A 17,315-nucleotide genomic window follows, 5' to 3' on the forward strand; every position below is an offset into this window, starting at 1 on the left:
GGACGGAGCCAAGGGGGGAGAGGGGGGGGGAGGGCAGAGGGGGCAGCTGCCCCCTCATCCCATCCCACCCCCACCCCACCCTATATATAACCTTTGTATGTATATATGTATATATAGTGCAAGTTTTAATTATTAGTATATAAAAAACAAATGAATGTTAATAAGAAGTTAATTAGATTAGTTGACAAAACATGTTTTGGTTATAATAAAAGTTATGGGTTCAAAACTTAGTGCCTACACATTTTCACAGTTTTTTTGCTTTCAACACAATCACGTTTTTAATAGTTTTTTTTTTAAAATATTTAATACACACACATATATAACATTCTTTTATATTAATAATTAGATGTGTAATTTATAATGTGTTTTTTTTATTCAAATTATTTTTTTTAATATTTAATACACACACACATATATAACATTCTTTTATATTAATAATGAGATGTGTAAATTTATAATGTGTTTTTTATTCAAATTATTTTATCAAATTAATTGTGTTTTATTTTTTGTTATGAATATTTTTATAAAGTTTCGATGGGTTTTATTTTTTGCTCATATCTAATAATATTTATATCTATATTTCTTAGATATTTTTTTTTTCAAATTATCTCTTTTGTTTTAAAATTTAAAGTTTCGGCTTCACTGGAAATTTTTTTTGGATCCGTTCCTGCTTTTTCGCTCCCCTCAACGGAATTCCTCGCTCCGTCCTTGATGTTAGCCTTCTTGATTTGAACATGCCATCTATGAACAATCTAAACTGATTTACCTCATTATGACCCTTTGTTAACTAGATCACAATTTGATTTCATTCAGAGCACAGCTTCCATGTAGACATTGTACTCGTAAATCAAATGGTATATATGTGTGCGTGTATATATATTACTCTTTATTTAGAAGTGTCATTATTTACCATTCAAACAAAATTTTCAAAATTAATACAATCAAATACAACCTAACATGCCAAAGACCTTATAACCAAGCGGAATGAAGTGACTCTCTCAATTGGGATGAACAGATACTACCTTGTAACAAGATCAATAGTAAAGAAAAAAAAAAACAAAAAGAAAAAACAACCTAACATATTACGTTGAATAAATATTTTTATTATCACAAATTATTTTTAATTAAAAAATTCAGGGCAGCACCACTCTGACCTAACCTGCTAGTTAAATAAATGACAGATTCTGCAGCCCGGTATTAATAATAATGACTCAGACTGAACTTAATTGGGAAGTTGACTTGGGATCACTCATCACATCACATATATAAAAAGCAACAATAAGCTCGCTTAGCTTCATCCAAATTACAAACTTCTCACATAATAACCTTCCTAATACCACTTTCAAAAAAAAAAAAAACCTTCCTAATACCAAATTCAGCGACGTAAGTTTCTTTGCTCTCATCAACTTTCTTAATTTTCATATTTTACTCTTGACTTTATAATGAAATTCACTAAATTCGATTCAAATTATCTAAAATGTTGCTCCGTATCAGTTTTACTAAACTTTATATTTTTGTATATAGAGGACATTCTTAACCTTTTTTTTTTGTTTTTTTTTTTTTTTTTTTTTGTGTGTGAATGTGAATGTGACTGTTTGAAAAAGTTGAGATATCAAAAGTCATCAAATTGAATCAAAAATTGAAAATGTCATATTGTATATATAGCCGATCGAATAGCTAGAGTAGAATTAATTCATTTGTTTATTTATCTTCCTACTCTAACTTGTTTTTTCTCCTCTCTTCTTGATTGTTATAAGAATAGGATAAGCGAAGCCATGGCGTCTGACATTGACATGAATCCTTGCAAAGAATCTCATAAAAAAGAAGAGAAGAAAAAAGAGGAGGTATTCAAAAAGAATGAAATGGTTAGCAAATTAATTTTCAACTAGTTTTTGTCCCAACATCAATTTTAAGCTTACCAATCCTACACAACATAATATTTTTTTTTGATATTGCACTAATATTTACATTATGCAGAATACAACTAATCCAGTTGAGTTTAGATCATGCCATATTCTGGATCCTCCGGAGTCTTCTGCATCGGGTCAAATTCCAATAGCTAGGAATCCATCCAAAGAACATAAAAAAGAAGAGAAGAAAGAGAAAGAAGAAGAGAAGATAGAGACGAAGAAAGAGGGTGACAAATACTATATATTCTTTTAAATACTGCTCTAATATTTACATTACGCAGCAGAATACTAATCCAGTCAAGTTTGGATTATATCCTACTCATTCTCCCCCGGCTCTCCTCCTCCGGTGTCTTTTGCAGCAGGTCAAATTCCAATCAATAGGATCCCTTCCAAACAGAAAGATGAGAAGAAGGAGATGAAAAAGGAGATGAAAGATGATTACCATCGTAAGGTTAGCAATTTAATTGTCTATGAAAGTCCAAACTTAGTTGCATATAATTATGGCCAATTATATCATCAATCATGGTTTACCTTGTATCATAGATCATGATTTATTATTATAATATGGTAGGTTTATTATCATAATATTGTAGATTCATTAAGATGACAATGTTGGTACCGATGGTAGAAAAACAAATAATAATCCAGTAAAAAGATTATTATTTTCTATAAAATTAAAGAAGGGAATGAAATATGGAGAATTTGATTTGCACCTCCCGAGAGAGAGCCTCTATGCTATACAATTCTACAAGCTTCAAAAGAGCTCTTGTATATAGGGGGGGGGGGGAATCCTCATTCCAAACCAATGTAGGACAAAGTTCACTTTTTCCCTTCATTTTTCCAACTCAATGGGTCTATATTGAGAATCAATATCTCATTCACCCATTATCCGTTTAGAGCTTACAATATATCAATCTCTTCGTCTCACTACGAAGTACCCGAATCCACTTTGACCCGACCCAAATTGGAAGTGGACCCCACTGATAATTGTACCACAAAATAGCCACTTAACATGCCATTTTAAGCTATTTTTTCCAACAATCCCCCACATGAATGAAAAATTGATTTTCGGGGTATTTTGAAATCGGAAACAACTGTGTTCAAACGGTCGATCCCTGCATAGGATAGGTAGGGAGTCACTATACCCTTTGAACCTTCCCTTGTGAAGACATGTTTACTCTACTGGCTGTACGGTAGAACGCGATGTCTTTGAACCGACTGCCGTTTGTGTAGACGATGACATATCTCACACAGGAATCTCCCAACCATGCTCTTGCTCTCACGAGTGTGCCCGTTTTGGTTGTGGGTCACCGTTCCTGGTTCTGCGAGAGTTTCTAAAGAATTGTGCCCAACAATGCTCCTTTGAAGCGACCCTCACTTCTCTCTAACATAGGTGATTCTTTCTCGAGTTTCCCGCATACTCAAGAATCATTAAAGCATTAACATGCTAGCCTCTTGCGGGAGTCACTGTTTTAACGAGGAGTGGTAGGGAGTCCGAGACCCCCACAGTGACGCGCTCCGTTCCATAATTTAGTTGTCCCATTGAACTTGAGTGCCAGCTAGGTTGGGTATCCACTATAGAACTTTTAGTCCAAGGGCATTAGACCCATTCCTCGTGTCAACTTCTCCACAACTTCTTTGCCTAACCCTTTGGTCAGCGAATCCTCTATATTGTCTTTTGACTTTACGTAGTCAATCGAGACAACACCAGTTGTGAGCAGTTGTCTAATGGTGTTATGTCTACGACGCACATGTCTAGACTTACCATTATACATATGACTCTGTGCTCTCCCAATTGTGGCTTGACTATCGCAATGCACACATATTGGAGGTACCGGTCTTTCCCAATTAGGAATATCCTCTATAAAATGGCGTAGCCATTCAGCCTCTTCACAACCTTTGTCCAAGGCTATCAGCTCAAATTCCATCGTGGATCTAGCTATCACAGTTTGCTTAGAGGATTTCCACGCAATGACCGCACCGGCTAGTGTAAACACGTAGCCACCCGTGGACTTTGAGTCCTTAATATCAGATATCCAATTCACGTCGCTATACCCTTCAAGTACAGCGGGATATCTCCCGTAGTGCAGTCCAAGATCACGAGTATACCTTAAGTATCTCATAACCTTTATTATTGCCTTCCAGTGCATAGCACCGGGGTTACTCGTATATCTACTGAGTTTACTAACCGCATAGGCAATATCCGGCCTAGTACAGCTCATAAGATACATCAAACTACCAATAACCCAAGCATATTCCACTTGTGAAATACCTTCTCCGTGGTTCTTGGTTAGATGAATGTTTGTATCAAATGGTGTCCTAGCCACTTGACTATCATCCTTGTTAAATTTCTCAATGATTTTGTCAATATAACGTGATTGGCTCAACACGAGACCATCAGGTCTTCTAATGATTCTAATCCCGAGGATTAAATCGGCCAAACCCATATCCTTCATGTCAAATCTCGCATTTAACATGTTTTTAGTAGACTTGATCATCCGATCATTACTACCAACGATGAGAATATCATCAACATATAAACAAAGGATGACGTAGCCGTCTATCGTTTCCTTAACGTAGACACATTTGTCACTTTCGTTTATTTTAAACCCATTAGTTAACATCGCATGGTCAAACTTCTCGTGTCACTGCTTAGGCGCTTGTTTCAAACCATAGAGCGATTTAACCAACTTACACACTTTCCTTTCTTGGCCCGGAACCACGAACCCTTCGGGTTGTTCCATATAGATTTCCTCATCTAATTCTCCGTTTAGGAAAGCGGTTTTCACATCCATTTGATGAACTTCCAAGTTCTGCAACGCGGCTATGGCAAGTATCATTCTAATGGAGTTTATTCTCGTCACGGGAGAATACGTGTCGAAGTAATCGAGGCCCTCGCGTTACCTGTAACCCTTGATTACAAGCCTAGCCTTATACTTCTCGATGGAACCATCAGGTTTCATCTTCCTTTTAAAGACCCACTTGGATCCTAAGGGTTTACTACCCGGAGGAAGATTAACAAGTTCCCAAGTGTGATTCTGTAGGATAGAATCCACTTCACTTTTTATAGCCTCTTTCCACATTGGTCCTTCCGTAGAAGTCACGGCTTCTACGTACGTTCGAGGCTCGTTTTCTATCAAACAAGATAGAAAATCAGGTTCATTTTCTAATAAACAAGTTAGAGTACACGAATCGTACTCTAACAAATAAGTTAGAAAATCGGGACCGAATGATTTTCCAACTCTCGCCCGCTTACTGCGTCTCGGCTTGAGCTTGGGTTCTCTCTCAGATCCCCCACTATCATTATCCATAGTTTCGTCAAATGTTCGTTTTGACGTACTTGGTCCCTCGTTGGACCTACAAGGAAATATATTTTCGAAGAAATATGCATTCCTTGATTCTATTATCGTGTTCTCATATACGTCCGGATTATGGGACTCATGTACTAAGAACCGATAAGCACTACTATTATGTGCATAACCAATAATGATACAGTCCACCGTCTTAGGACCTATCTTTACTTTCTTAGGTGTTGGCACCAACACTTTGGCAAGACACCCCCACACTTTCAGGTACTGGTAGGAAGGTTTCCTACCGTTCCACAGCTCATAAGGAGTCTTATCGAGCTTCTTGCGGGGTACCTTATTCAAAAGGTAATTGCTTGTCAAAATCGCCTCACCCCAAGCATCGCATTCATCATATCTTTCAATGTACGATTTTTCCGTTCGGCAACACCGTTCGATTGAGGTGAGTAAGGTGCAGTACGCTCGTGTATTATTCCTACACTTGCACAAAAGTCACCAATAGGTGCTTCGTACTCAACACCTCGATCGCTTCTAACTTTCTTAATTCTCCGATTAAGTTGGTTTTCCACTTCATTCTTATAAAGAATGAATTTATCAACGGCTTCATCTTTGCTCTTAAGCAAATACACATAGCAGTATCGTGTGCTATCGTCGATAAATGTGATAAAATACTTATTACCACATCTCGTTTGTATCGATCTAAAATCGCACAAATTACTATGGATTAATTCTAGTGGTTCAGTTTCCCTTTCAACCGATTTGAAAGGTACTTTCGTTAGTTTTTCCTCAACACAAATTTCACACTTGTTATTTGTGTCAATTTGAAAGTTAGGAATATGGTCCATGCTAATTAATCTACGCATAGAATTAAAATTAACATGACCTAGTCTACCATGCCATAAATTGGAAGACTCAAGGAAGTAAACAGAATTAACTTTGCTTTTATTGATAACATGAATTACACTGAGCTTAAAAAACCCATCAGTTACATATCCTTTACCAACAAACATCCCTAACTTGGACAAAACTACTTTGTCTGACTCGAACACCATGTGAAAGCCATGTTTGTTCAACAGTGAGCCAGACACAAGATTCTTCCTCAGCTCAGGAACATACAACACGTTGTTCAACGTCAGTTCTTTCCCGGAAGTCATCTTCAGAACCATCTTGCTCATGCCTTCCACAGCAGACTGAGCAGAGTTTCCCATCTACACCTTTTCACCCTCAACGGTCTCAAAGGTGTTGAACATCTCTCGGTTGCAACACAAGTGTCTGGTTGCACCGGTATCAATGAACCACTAACGAGGGTTTGAGCCCACGAGGTTCACCTCGGTCACCATAGTCGAAAGGCTAATCTCGACCTCCTTCTGACTGCTATCTCCAACTACATTGGCCTCAGAACTCTTGTTCTTCTTCCTTGGAGCCTTGCATTCAGATGCTCTGTGGCCAGTTTTGCCACAATTGTAGCACTCACCAGGAAACTTGTTCTTGGTAACGCCACCTTTCGGACCTAGCTTTTGCTTGCCCTTATTGTTCCTCTTGGAGCTCTTACCGTGCTCCACAACGTTGGCCTTAGCGCCAACAACGATAGGAACTTTCCTATCATTCGTCCTGTTCCCTTCTTCAATTCTGAGTCGCTGGATCAGGTCCTCCAGATTCATTTCTTTTCGCTTATGCTTAAGGTAGTTCTTGAAGTCCTTCCAACCTGGAGGCAACAAGTGGATCACGGATCCCACTTGGAAGGCTTCACTTAGCACCATGCCCTCGTCACGGATCTCGTCAAAGATTAATTGCAAATCTTCTACCTGACTTAGCACGGTCTTTGAATCAACCATTTTGAAATCAAGGAATTGGCCAACCACAAATTTCTTTGAGCCGGCATCCTCACTTTGATATTTATGATCCAAAGCTTCCCACAACGCTTTTGATGTGTTTATCTTTCGATATACATCGTATAGCGTGTCACACAATCCATTCAGGATGTAGTTTCGACAAAGGAAGTCTGAATCCTTCCAATAGCCAACTGCCATCACGAATTGTGCTTCTTGTTCCTTCAACTCGGGAACCTTCTCGGACAAGAACCTTGCCAAGCCGAGAGTTGCTAGGTAGAACAACATTTTCTGTTGCCTCCTCTTGAAGTTCGAACCAACACCGGTGAACTTCTCCGGATTTTCAGCCGAACCACTCGGTACCGACGGTACCCGAGACATGGGAATATATCCCTCAGTGCTCCCACCATCTTGTGAACCAACGTTCACTGGTGTAGCTTGGGAATTGGCAACATTGTTGCTGTTTCCTCCATTGTTGTTCTCAACAACATTTTCTTCCCCATTGTTAACGATAGGCAACTCGAGGTTCTCCATTTCTTCAAAGAAATTAGAGAAAACAACCAACGGGAAAACAAGGAATAAGGTTTTAAGACTGTTGGTACCGTTGGTAGAAAAACAAATAATAATCCAGTAAAAAGATTATTATTTTTTAGAAAAGAAGGGAAGGAAATATGAAGAATTTGACTAGTGTTTGGTGTTGGGTTTTTGCAAGAGTCAAGTGATCACTCTTTCCTTAAAACCTTATTTGCCACCTCCCAAAGATGCTAGGAGCGTTGTGGCCTAGGCTTCCCGGGATAAAACTTGCTATGATTCAATGTTTGAGCATTCAAACAAAGAATCCGGCGAGCAAGTCAAGGTTATGAACACAGTATGGCTAAAGAAAGAGTAGAAGCAGAGAGGTTTTGAGGCTAAAAAGATGAACTTTCGTGTTCTATTTTTCTGTGTAAAACTCTACTGCCCAACTCCTTGTTATATAGGGGTGGAGGATTTAAATAGCTTTTATTAGGCACTTAAGGGCACCCCTCCACCTTCCTGTAACAGCAACCATTAGCATGACCTTCAATTCAAAATTAAAAATTGGAATTAACTCAAAAAAAAAAATAATAATAATAATAATATTATTATTATTATTATTATTATTATTATTATTAGGGAAAATGACATTTTTCCCCCTATGTTATATACTTATAGTACTTTTTTCCCTGAATTATTTAAGTGACAGTTTTTCCCATTGATATGTTAAATGGACTTTTCTTCTCCAACAAATTATAATCACGATTTGGTTCAAACCGAACAGACACTATAGCAACCAAACAGAAAGGTTATGATGACAATTTAGAACCGGAACCCGACATTTAGAGTTTATTAAAATCGCGAATCGAAACTGCCAGTTCATGTTCTGAATTGAAAAAATAAAATACATTAGTTGTTGAATTTAGAATATTCTAAACGAATATTTAAAAGAAAGTTTGAACCAGCAGTTCAAATTGGATTTGAAACCATGAATTGACCTTATTGACGGTTCAAAATCAAAACCAAATCCCGTTTATATATACTTATATATGAGAATCAAAATAAATGCAAAAAAGAACATACACTATTTACAAATATTATAATTATAATGTTAAGCTAATGCTAGTAGTTGTTCCGATTTGAACTGCCGGTTCACGGTTTAGAATCCATCTTTTTCAATTCACGATTTTAATAAACGGAAATCCAAATATTGGGTTCTGGTTTTGAATCATAACAAAAAAAATTCGATTTGATTGCTATAGTATCTGGTTCATTTCGAACTGAACCGTGGTCATCCCTACGTATAAGTACTAATTTGTTGAAGAAGAGAAATAAATAAAATATTTATTTTAAGGGTAGAAATGTCCATTTAATATATCAAGGGAAAAATTGTCACTTTTATAATAATTGAGGTGGCAAATGTGGATGCATGAATAACTCAAAAAGAAAAAGTGCTATAAGCATATGACTCAGGGGAAAAAGTGTTATTTTTCCTAATAATAATTTATAGAGTGGACCCTTAAATGAAACTCTTAATTATTTTGAGATATATTTATATGTATAGGTTCTACATACACCAAGTTTTTGTGAAGAAGAATACATATTCAGAGTGCATTACGGGCTGCGTACAACCCCGGCGGATTATGAACCAATGCTCATTTCCATTGGCCCCTATTTTCATCGGAATTCGCCCAATTGGATGATGCAATGGAATTCGCCCAATTGGAAGATGCAATGGAATTCGCCCAAAGTGATGAACTTGAAAGAGCGGTACTTGCAATCATTTTTAAAAAGAGCAGAAGGGCGCGGATTGACTAAAGAGAACATTAGGAATAAATTAAAGGGTTTGGAAACCAGAGCAAAAAGTTATTATGGTGATCCAATAATAGATATGGGTGAAAAAGAATTTGTAGAAATGTTATTACATGATGGTTGCTTTGTAGTGGAATTTGTTGTTAGATCAAAGTCAACAACAACAACTGGATGTAGTGATCCTCCTATTCTCGTGGCTGACTGGATGGAAGTTCAAATTGTTCGAGACATGTTGCTGATGGAGAACCAACTCCCCTTCTTTGTTCTTAATGAACTCTATCAAATGATAATGGAAACTACACAAGACAAGGCACCCTTCTTGAGTTTGGTGGAATTCACATTTTCAGATGTGCTATCAAAGCTCAGGTATTTCTCCTTGATCCTGAATGAGGTGAATGACCAAGAGGTAAAGCATTTACTTCAACTGGTGCATATTCTTTGCCGCCCTCATCAATCCCAAGTAACTCAAGTAAGGACGACACCGCACCCTGCAGCTTCCATGGAATCAAGCTATATACGTTCTGCAAGCGAGCTTTTAGAAGCAGGAGTTGACTTCAAAAAGGTTGAAGCTGGCATGATGAGTCTATTTGATATAAGATTCAATCGCGGCACACTTGAGATCCCCTCGCTCAGACTTGGGGATTCATCGGTCAGCCTTTTCAAGAATCTCATAGCCTACGAGCAGCATTCCATTGATGTGTATCCCAAGTATTTCTCAGATTACGTGGTATTCATGGATGATCTTATCAAAACAGACAAGGATGTCAGCATACTTCGCCTCAATGGAATTATCTTAAATGGGTTAGGTTTTGACTGGGAAGTGGCTCGTCTTTTTAACACCCTAGCTAAAGGGGTTGTATATTCGAGTCGTGACTACTGTTACGCTAATGTGTGCTACGATTTGATTCAACATTGCAAGAAACCAAGGAATGTGTTGATGTCAAAGTTAAGACGTGATTATTTTCACAGTCCATGGGCAGGGATTTCAACCGTTGCAGCTATACTGCTTCTTTTCCTCACTGCTACACAGACTATTACAAGTATCTTGGGTCTGTATAAATAATGCCATGACATCCTAAGTGTGTGTGTTCAGGATTTTAAAGTCTGATCTATTATGCAAAGTGTGAGCAATAAACACTTTTATCATTTTACCTGCAGGCCTGTACTTCAATTCTCTATTGTAATTAACAAACCAAGTTGCTTAAACCTTTGTGTTGAATGTGTGACCTTACCTTTTCAATAACTTGTTTACTACACACTAGTTGTTGGCCCCTTTACTACACACTAGTTGTTGGTTAAAATAAATAAGTGTTCTTTTCTGGCTTGGAGAATGCTGAAAAGAAAGTTGCCTGCCTTGGCTGTGGATATATGACGACTTTAATTTGTAAATGTAGAGGCCAGGTTTCCTTAGCTTAGCTTGTTTTTGTTTTGGTCTCAGATCAGAGATGGTGCTGCTTGAGTTTTGTAGTATGTCTGCAGCAGAGGATTAATTAGTCTTTGGTGCAATTGTTTTTGTTTAGTTTAGCAGAGGATTAATTATGTAATTTAATTAGTGGAGTTAATTGCATGTGTTCCTAGAATTAGGATAGTGAGAGTAATATTAACACTCTTCAATTAGCATAAGCAATACAATATTTATATTATGTTCTTATAGTATACATGAATAAGATTATAATAAAATTATCATACCTTTCAATATTCTCTATATTTCTATTATGTCTCCCAATAGTCTCTCCATACTCTCTCATCTCTTTAATCTTTCTTCTCCCTCAAAAAATAGAGCGAAACAGAGATCTTTCTATAAGCTTACATGAATTATCATCACCTACCTTTCTCTATTGTTGAATTCATTCACGCCATTGCATCTGATAGGGAATATACCCCGAATTCAGCCTCCCCGAACGCTTCGTTCTCCTATTTAGGTCGGGGTCAAACGGATCGGATTGGGTCATGGTCTAAATTGACGGGTCAAGTCTTATATAAAGGGCATTAGCCCTCATTATAGGGGAGCCTTTTCCGTCTCCTCCACTCTCTCTCTCTCTAGAGCATATAATCCTCTCTACTCTCTCTAAATATTCCATGATTGCAATAGGCGCTAGTCGGGCGGTAGAGTAGCGCCTAGTGCCAAGACGGCCTAGGCGGGGCCTAAGCGGCCTAGGCAGTCGCCTAGGCGGCTAACTGAAAATATAGAAAACAGTGCACGTGTGTAGGTACATACATGTCATATTATACATACATACATACATACACACACACACATATATATATATGTGTGTGTGTGTGTTATAAATGAAAAAAATTAGCAAGGTCGAGTCAGCGGGGTTAACTCGGCTAACTCGACAGAAATTGACGAGTTAACTCGGCGTAATCGGCTGAGTTAGGCACTAGGCGGCCGAATTAGGCGCTAGGCAACCGAATTAGGCGCTAGGCGGCCGCTCGCCTAGGCGGGAGCCTAGTGGGAAAATCGCCACGGTCTAGGGGTGCCTAGCGCCTAGGCGCCGAATACTCGGTGCCTAGGCGGGATTTTTGCAACCCTGAAATATTCAAGAACAACATTGAATAAAAGAGTTCTTTGATCTCATCTTCATATGATTCTCATACTTGCCTGTACATATAATATACACTGCTATACATAGACGGGTTTCTTCATCAGCATCATTTACCATATGGAAGATTTATATAATAATGGGTACTTAAAATTTCAAACGTGACTATTAGTAATGGGAGCTAGACACTAGTAATACATAAATCGTTTCTAATACACTTTCATCCTCCTAATTAGAACTCGATCTTCATAGCCACCACTACTTTTTCAACTTTCCATGGGATATTAGGAGGTGGTGGTGATCAAGGATGGGTAAACTTTTGTATGTGCTTTAACTTCTTGAGATTGTGAACAGTTTTTATTCATTGACGTAGCTAGGCCTCAAATTGTGGTTGATCTTTTGAGTTTTTTTTTTTTTTCAATTACAATGCTAATTTCTTCAATCGTCCACGGCGCACATAGCACTGTGCGTCGCGCGCCTCCCAAAACGACGTTGTTTTGGGATCGTTTTGGGAGGCGCGGTAGGAAGTTACTGAGATTATGTGTATTTATTCACAAAGTTATGTGTATTTGTTCATACAGTTATGTGTATTGGTTCATACAGTTATGTACATTTTTTATACAATTATGTACATTCTTTTTATACAATTATGTACATCCGAATCAGAAAATTTGTGTGTATTATGTTAAGAGTTGATGTGTATTATGTTAAAAGTTTATGTTTATTATGTATTATGTTAGATTATGTGTATTATCTTTTAAAAAGAGTATGTATATTTTGTTATATAATTATGTACATTCATGTATACAATTATGTGTATTCTAGTATAACATTATGTACATTCTTGAACAGCGGGTTTTTTTTAAAGAAAAAATTACTGCCATTCACTGGGGCGGGAAATTTCAAAAAAAAAAAAAATTAAAACGACGTCGTTTTGCATCTGGGCGCATAGTACAACGCGCGCCGTGGTGTAGGATATAACTTGCATTTCTTAGAGGATATCTACCTATTTTCTTGGGCCATCTAATTGGGGTTGATCTTTTACCAATTTATGAAAATTGTTGTGAGACGAATAATTACTCATGTCATGGTTAATCTCCTCAATTCATACAATTAAGAGAATTATTATTAACTGCTTTGCCATGACAGTATGTGAATAGAAAAGAAAATAAAAGCACCAATTAATATGACTGTGTGTTTCATTTCAAGATTTGTCTTTTGTAATACTCTGATCCATCCGTCCCATTTGCTTGTCTAGTTAAGTTAACGAGGTTTAACTAAAGTTATTTTTAATTCAATTTTTCATAATATTAAATTTAGTATTAGTATATAAAATTTATATATTTAGAAACTAAATTAAAAGTACTATTTAACAAAAAAAATAATTAAAATTACTAAAGAAAATAAGCAAGGAAAAAAGAGTTGGTTTGACCAATGAATAATAAATATGACATGCCAAATGTGACAGAGGGAGTATTAAAAGAAAATGATAATTATGGAGGAAAAAAAAAGGTAATGGATGCTTACACAGATTGACTCAATAAAAACACTAATATTAGGTACTCAAATTTAGTACATAGCTGGAGAAATCTTTCTAGCAGGCTTCCGGCTCTAATCCGTATTCAAGCTATGGTAGACCAAAATAAAAACAAAATAACAAGAAAAATGATTTATGGATGTATTTAACATTACATAAATATAATAATGAAATGACTAATAATTATCCTTTTAATTAGTAATAATTATTTTTGTTGCGGGATTAGCATCAATGGGCGTATCACACTAGCAGTTGAGAAGGATAAGGATTAGTGAGAAGGAAAGTTTTGGTAAAGCATCCATGTCAATTGTACTGTGCAAGCAAGAGCCGGAACCTATTCTTCATGCATTGCGGGACTGCCCTTAGCTTGTGGTATACTTTGTTTTGAATCAATAATAGTATGTCCTCATGTTATAAAAGTAAAAAATAAGAATAAGTGTAATGTAATATTATTACTTCATAAATTATTATAAGTTTACTGCAGAATACAAATTTAATGACGAAAACAACGACTTTAATCATCACACAAACTTGTGGCATCATATAATGTTCAAAGACTAGTTATCCCACATATTTACAACGAAACCCACAATTACAAAACTTAGTAACAAAAAAATCAAGAGATGTCCCATTTCACATTTACATTGAAAATTAAATCAAGAGATGTCCCATTTCACATTTACATTGAAAATTGAAAATTATGATATTTACATCTTCAACCTCAACTTTTCACTCTCTCCTATTTGCACGTATGGTAACTTCCGCTGCTTTTTACTGATGCGTTGCTAATATTTTGGCCGGTTTTCTTTTCAGTTTTCACCGTGTGAACCCCCCGCTTCCCATCTTGTCCAAAGTCATCACGTCGGCTCAACTGTCAATTTTGTCGGCGTCTAAAGTAACTGCTTGTAACTACCATCCTGTTGGCTGTTGGTGCGTGAACCTACCATTTACATCTCTTGCGCGTCTGGAATGTGTTCCGACAGCCTCCAAATTTTGACGGATTTATCTAAACTCCCACTGTACAATCTCCACCGTCCATCCTCCGCGGCATCATCATTGTCTTCCTCGACAACCGCCAAGCACTTGACGGGCCCAGTGTGCCCCGTCAGCACGGAGACACAAGTGTGCACCCCGCCTTCCTCCCTCCGCCACACGCATATGCTCTTGTCCGCCGACCCGCTCACCACCAAACTCCCCGCGCCGGCCAAGCACAGCACGGCGAGTTTGTGACCCCTCAGCGCGCCTCTGTACTCCACGAAGTGCTCCTCCCGTTCCCAGAAGTTCACCAGCCCGTCGGAGGAACCCGCGTACACCGCCGCCGCCGCCTCGGCGTTCACCGCCAACGACGTCACGGCGCTTTCTTGATTCAACAGCGTCTCCACCAGCACGTGCTTCGTCACTTTTCCGACCAGTTCTCGCCTCCATGCTTTCACCGTTCCGTCAGCCGAGCCGGTGAAGACAAATCCGTCGAACCCAACGACCACCGCGTTGACGGCGTCATCATGGGCTTTAACGGATTCGATACATTTCGAATCGCGTAATCTCCACACCTTCACTGTTTTATCCCAAGAACCGGAATAGAGTAATCCTTGATCCAAATCTACGCTCATGCAGGAAACGGCGTCGAAATGCTTGATCCACGGAACGCTCCGGTTTCTTCGGACTGCCACGTAAGCTTTGGGATTCATGGAGGATTTGATATAATCCTTAGTGGTAGGTAAACTACCAAGACGCGTATAACTCTTCTTTGTCAGACCCGAAGCTTTCCAGACCCGAATTTTACCGTCCTGATGACCCGTAAAAATCTTGCCACCCCACACAACAATCGCCTTCACCAACCCGCTATTCGACTTGAACCCGGAATACTCCTCAAATTTATTCCAGACCCGGATGTTTCTACTATCCGAACCCGTGTACAGAAGATCACCCGAAGCTGCTAGCGAGTACACGTGTCCTTCTTCTCGGACAATCGATCCGATGAGGCTGCTTTTACCGTCGATGCAAACCGGAGATTGGACCGGAAGTTGAAGAATCCACGGCGATTTAACATACGGAGAGGCGGCCACTTGGCTCCAAGGGGACATGAGAAAAGGGGAGTAGGGAGTGCTGCTGTTACTGGGACTCCCAGCGGCGGCCAGAAAGCGAGTTGGGCTGGGAGCGGAGGATGCGCCGCTGCTACTACGACGGCGCGGCGAGCTGTCATCGCTATCTTCGTGATGGTCGCTTAAAAAGGCGGGATCCGAGAAAAGAAAGGCGCCGAGTTTTTGCCGTCCGAGGACTTCTTTCTGAGAGAACAACGTTGCTGCATCACTGTTCTTTGTCTTTGCCATAGTTCTTTCTGTATAGTAGGAAGTAAGAGATGGAAGCTAATTTAAGGTAGCTTAATTAATCAGTGTGTAAAGAAAAGTAGGATTTTTTTTTTCCAGCAAGAAATGAGAATGAAATGAAAGAATGATATAATAATGTAACGGGCAGGAGAGGAAATGGGAGATATATAAGCGTATGGTTGAGAAGGATATATGGCGGTTTGGATTGGATTATTATAGATACGTAAGGTGGAAGGGAAAGACACGTGTGAGGATGATACGTGTAGTCTACGATAGATAATAAAGAGAAGAATATGCTGCTGAAAAAGATGAACTGTGGTAAAATTCTAAGTTCCATATATTTATTGTTTTATTGACTAATTTAACCAAATTTGTACTTCAAGATTTGGTAATCTTTAACTTTAGGTTTTTAAATAAAATTAAGGATACATTTGATCTCACCATACATTAAAAAATAATTTATTTATTAATGAAATACGATTGCTGAAAAGATTTTTGTAAAAAAATTAATATGTAAAAATAACATATAGTAGGTGTATATTATTTAATCAATAATAATAATTTTGGTGGTTGAATTACCAACGTAACCGTGTCCATGTACGATTAGTAGAGCAGAAGATTGATCTGAGGGCGTAGAAGGAAAGGAGACAAGTAAGTAAGCGGATTGGTAGGGTATTTGTGCGTGGCGTTGCTACATACATTCCTTGTACCAAAGACATGCAGGACGGTTGATACTTTCATATCTAGAAGCCTAGTCATGCAAAATTGCGAATTGAATATATTATTTATGGTATTTGACCATTATATTATTGGTTGTCTCTCCACCAAACCAAGCAAATACATGCATGTCGGGATTAGATTCGATGGTCGTGGTCAATTTCCCATTTGGGGTAACTACGTACGTATTATTATACGACCTGAGGTAATCGTGCACCACGTGCGTAAATCAACCCAATTCAAATTAACTTGCAATTACATTTTAATATATTTTAAATTTTGTGTACGTGGCAGTGAGCTGAGGATGACGATGATGAATGCTTTTTTTTTTTTTTTTTTTTTTTTTTTTTTTTTAATGCTTTGAATTATATTTAGGCAACATATCCAATATTACAAATTTTTTCTTGTAAGTAACTCTTCAATTCTTAACACTACATTTTACTTTGTATTTTCTTTTATCAAAAGTATCACATTTCTTTTATAAGTATTACATTTTTTTCATAAATATTACAATTTCTCACATATAAAGATTTGTGAAGTGCGATCTCACAGGGGACTCACCCTTATTGATGAAAATGTAATATTAATCGGGACATAAATTAATTGTCACGTATCATATTATAAAGAAAAGTGTGATACTTTCAAGAGAAAAAAAAATGCACATGTAATATGTAGATCAAAGGCTGAAATGTAATTTTTTTTTTTTAAAAAAATATACTTTTAAATTAAAATCTAATATTTAAGAGGTTAAAGAGTAATTTATGAGATAAAAGGTAACCCGACATGTCTTGTAGTCTGCTAAGAGTTTTTATAAAGATT

At 37.7% G+C, this 17,315-nt stretch overlaps 2 protein-coding genes and 1 long non-coding RNA gene across 3 annotated transcripts; 2 read left to right on the plus strand and 1 right to left on the minus strand.

Moving 5' to 3' along the window:
* Positions 1-1,754: 1,754 nt before the first annotated feature.
* Positions 1,755-2,081, plus strand: LOC109161620. Its single transcript, XR_002050941.1, has 2 exons — positions 1,755-1,865; positions 1,978-2,081. It is a non-coding gene; the product is annotated as an uncharacterized LOC109161620 (long non-coding RNA).
* A 197-nt stretch (positions 2,082-2,278) lies between these two features.
* LOC109161619 (UPF0481 protein At3g47200-like) lies at positions 2,279-10,575 on the plus strand. The gene is made up of 2 exons (XM_019310103.1): positions 2,279-2,361; positions 9,122-10,575. Exons 1-2 carry the CDS (start codon positions 2,326-2,328, stop codon positions 10,430-10,432), a joined length of 1,347 nt encoding a protein of 448 aa, XP_019165648.1. The 5' UTR covers positions 2,279-2,325; the 3' UTR covers positions 10,433-10,575.
* Positions 10,576-13,962: 3,387 nt separating this feature from the next.
* On the minus strand, positions 13,963-15,919 carry LOC109162202 (cell division control protein 4-like). The gene has a single exon (XM_019310948.1). It carries the CDS (start codon positions 15,780-15,782, stop codon positions 14,400-14,402), a length of 1,383 nt encoding a protein of 460 aa, XP_019166493.1. The 5' UTR covers positions 15,783-15,919; the 3' UTR covers positions 13,963-14,399.
* Between the last annotated feature and the right edge of the window lie 1,396 nt (positions 15,920-17,315).

This window comes from Ipomoea nil, unplaced genomic scaffold, assembly GCF_001879475.1.
Source record: "Ipomoea nil cultivar Tokyo-kokei standard unplaced genomic scaffold, Asagao_1.1 scaffold2926, whole genome shotgun sequence".
Classification (NCBI taxonomy): Eukaryota; Viridiplantae; Streptophyta; class Magnoliopsida; order Solanales; family Convolvulaceae; genus Ipomoea; species Ipomoea nil.